The 3,351-nt window shown below is 58.2% G+C and overlaps 2 protein-coding genes across 2 annotated transcripts; both read left to right on the plus strand.

Annotated features, from left to right (window-relative positions):
* The first annotated feature begins 75 nt into the window (after positions 1-75).
* SPRG_16649 (hypothetical protein) lies at positions 76-1,224 on the plus strand. The gene has a single exon (XM_012355960.1). It carries the CDS (start codon positions 181-183, stop codon positions 1,174-1,176), a length of 996 nt encoding a protein of 331 aa, XP_012211350.1. The 5' UTR covers positions 76-180; the 3' UTR covers positions 1,177-1,224.
* A 587-nt stretch (positions 1,225-1,811) lies between these two features.
* On the plus strand, positions 1,812-2,489 carry SPRG_16650 (hypothetical protein; the record flags this gene model as incomplete). The annotated part of the gene is made up of 2 exons (XM_012355961.1): positions 1,812-2,024; positions 2,067-2,489. 2 exons carry the CDS (start codon positions 1,812-1,814, stop codon positions 2,487-2,489), a joined length of 636 nt encoding a protein of 211 aa, XP_012211351.1.
* Between the last annotated feature and the right edge of the window lie 862 nt (positions 2,490-3,351).

Below are 3,351 nucleotides of genomic sequence, written 5' to 3' on the forward strand. Positions count from 1 at the left end.
CGAAGCGCAACAAGCGCCGGGGACCACCGACGTCCAGCGCGCTCGGGGGGCCTCAAGGCGCCGCATATCATCACGGGCGAAAGCCACGGGTCGCCGACGCACCTCGACCTCGTGTCGCCGTCGGATGCGAAGCGAGCACGGCAAGACCACCTCGACGTACCGACGTCGAGCGCTGCCAAGATGAACCCGAGCATGGAGAGCGTCCTGAGCTGGACGGGCTCGGTGGTTCAGGGGCTCCAGCACCTCGAGTGGCAACCTATTGGGTTTGAGACCAAACCGGACGGCTCCATGGACCGCGACCGGCCCATTTACCGGTGCCCGGCGTGCTGGCGCTACAAGGACACGCTCACATTTGACACGCAGCAGCACGACGCCAAGTGCCTCATCGCCAACCTCCTCTTGACGTACGCGACCGAGACGGTCCACCACTACGACGCGCTGCTCAAGCTGACCGACAAGCTCCAAGAGCGAAGCGGCAACAAGGGCTTTGTGGCACCGAGTACGACCAGCGGCACCGCCAAGAGCAACGGCAGTAGCAACAACGCCAACAGCAACAACAACAACAACACCAATAGCAACAATAACGGTCCGACGCCGCAGAGCATGCCCATGTATGGCAAGCCACCGACCGGGATGGCGTCGTCGGCCGCGGCGACGGGGCCGCCGCAGCTGCAGCGAGGCATCACCGACATGGTCAACTCGCTCGACGTGCCACCCAACCTCTTCCGTGGCAACTCGTCGAGCCTCGCGGAGTTTTCCGAGCTCCTCGACGACTCGAATGGCAACAGCTTTATGGCGCCGACGTCGTCGGAAGTGAGTTTGGCCATCGAAGTGCAAGTGTACTGCGTCATTGCGCGCATGTCGGCGCTCAGCAACAACGCGTACGCGGGCTTCCCGGCCTTTGACATGGGCCTACACCTCCTCGGGTTCTACCAAGAGTCGCAAGACACGTCGACGACGCAGATTGTGTTTTGCCCGATCAATGACGTGCATGGCATCTCGACGTACGAGGTGCAGCGGTTCCAGATGATGGTGCGGCAAGAACTCAAGGAAGAGAGCAAGGCGGTGTTTCGACTCGACCGGTTCTCGAACGACCTCAACAAACTCAAGGAAAACGTCATGTTTTTCTACTGGGAAACCAACAAGGAGCGCCAAGTGCCCCAGTGGGTCATGTAGAAGGTAGAAAGAGTAGGAACACAAGAATGGCATACACGTTGCAAGAGACTTGAAATGCACTGTTGTGTTATTTCTAACTACAGTTTAGCATGGCTGGCACACCGCCTAGTGGATAAATAAAGACTCGATGGATCATTTTGAGAGAGCTATCCCTCGACGAGTGGGGTCTGTTACTGGCAAGCGAAGACTACCTTGATTACAGGATAGATCGCCCTGCACGCAGCGCGCTCTTGACGATGCGTACGCACTCCCACAACTCCAGGTGAATGCTACGTCGGTCAGGGAACTCTTTCGAGGTATTCACGGGTTGTCGACGCTAAACGTCTTAGATAGATAGATGGATAGATTGTCAACAGCTCGTCGAGAAATGTGTCGTTGGGTTAAACCTAGCCCTAACCTAGCCCTAGACCGAAAGACGTGGCAGCGCCTTTGTGTAGAAAACGCGGCGCCCTGTCCCGCTGTCAGATGTGTTTTCTTGCGCCGCGTCGCAATGGAATCGGAAAAGAAAGAGCTGTGAGGGCTGGCGCTTTGGACGCCGGTCGCTCGAGATGGGTGGTGCACCGACGAAGTGATTCTTTTCTTGTTGCTTTTTCCCTCAGATTTGAATTGGCTTTGGAGTGCTCATTATGTTCAACATGGCCCACGACCGCGATGTCCTCAACGGCATGACGTACTACGAAGTGCTCAAGCTGGCCAAGACGCACCACGTGCAGAGCACCAAGTACCGCATGAGCAAGGCGTTTATGATCAACGCGCTCTTGGGCATGGACCCCAAGAGTAACGTCGACTACCTTGACTGCGAAGACAAGATTGCGGCGGCGCACGATTTTCGCCAAGTGCAGGACGAGGTTGTCCCTTTGCTTCTACACCTTGTACGATGGATGCACTAGGTCGAAGAGTACATTTTCCAGCACAACCTCGGCTCGAGCGACGTGCTCTTGATCTCGTGGAACATCTCGTCCATCAACCGCGTCGTCCAGGCGCTCAAGGTCATGACGGACGCGGTGCCGCACTGGTCCAACACAAAGAACGCCGGGACAGTGACACACGAGCAGCTGCTGGACGAGCTCATGGCGTACCTCTGCTTTGGCATCGAGCGCGTCGGCCGCGTCATGGTGATGCCCGAGACGCCCATGGAGTGGCTGCTTTTGGGGCAGCGCCTGCGCGACATCTCGTACGACCGCTTCATGCAGGACTTTGCGCGCTTCCCCAACGCCTTTCCGCTGGCCACGTTTACGCAGGTGCGCGCGTCGCACTACACGGCGCTTCCGATGCTTCCGATGCCGTTTGGCGCCAACAGCTTGTTTGAGTGAACCATGGGCGACCTCCGTAGCGTGCTGCAAGGAGGAATAACCGTATAGTAATCACTGCTACTGGATGGTTTCGCCTTCCGTCAGTGGTTGCCCGATGTGCATACAGTATCAGCGATGGACTCGTGGCGGTGGACGGCGAGGCGCTTCGGACCTACCCCTAGCGTCTCGTCGCGCGTGATTGTCGCGCGTTGTGCAGACCGTCCGATGTCCGGACGTCGCAGAGTAGCTCATGTATTTCGGATGCACTAGCTAGTGTCTGTACTCTTGGGACAGCCTACCGGCGCCTCGAGGTCCTGCGATGCTCGTCCGAAGCCAAGTGCGAGTATTTTAACGCTTAAAAGCTTAAACGACCAATCGAATCTATTGGACATTCGGATCGCTGGCATGAGCTTGCTATGTACACTGTTTGATTCGTGCGGACTAGGCCATCGACGCCGCAAGGGCCAGCGCCGTGAACACGAGGCCTGCACCGGTGGCGGTGGCGCTGCTGGCTACCGCGGTGGGTGTGTTGGTCACCAACTCGGATGCCTTTGTGGTGCTCGGAGGTGCTGGTGTGCGCAAGGACGTCGTCGTTGGGGCGGTTGTCACGTCCTCGGGCGTTGGGCTGGGTGTCACAGCCTTGGGCGTTGGGCTGGGTGTCCCATCCGGCGTGGTTGACGAGCCGCTGGATGAGTCGCTGGCTCCGTACGCAGCGGCAATGGTAATGATGCCTTTTTCTGCGTCCATCGAAGGAAAGTCTGTCGAGGCGATGCCGCCGATGGAGCATGTCGGCTTGAAGGCCGCAACCGCCGCCGCCGTTTTCTTGTACAAGGCCTCGCAATTGGCGTTCTTCCACGTCTTGCCTCCCTTGCCGTTAAGCGCA

Source organism: Saprolegnia parasitica (assembly GCF_000151545.1).
Source record: "Saprolegnia parasitica CBS 223.65 unplaced genomic scaffold supercont2.343, whole genome shotgun sequence".
In the NCBI taxonomy this organism is placed as follows: Eukaryota; Oomycota; class Saprolegniomycetes; order Saprolegniales; family Saprolegniaceae; genus Saprolegnia; species Saprolegnia parasitica.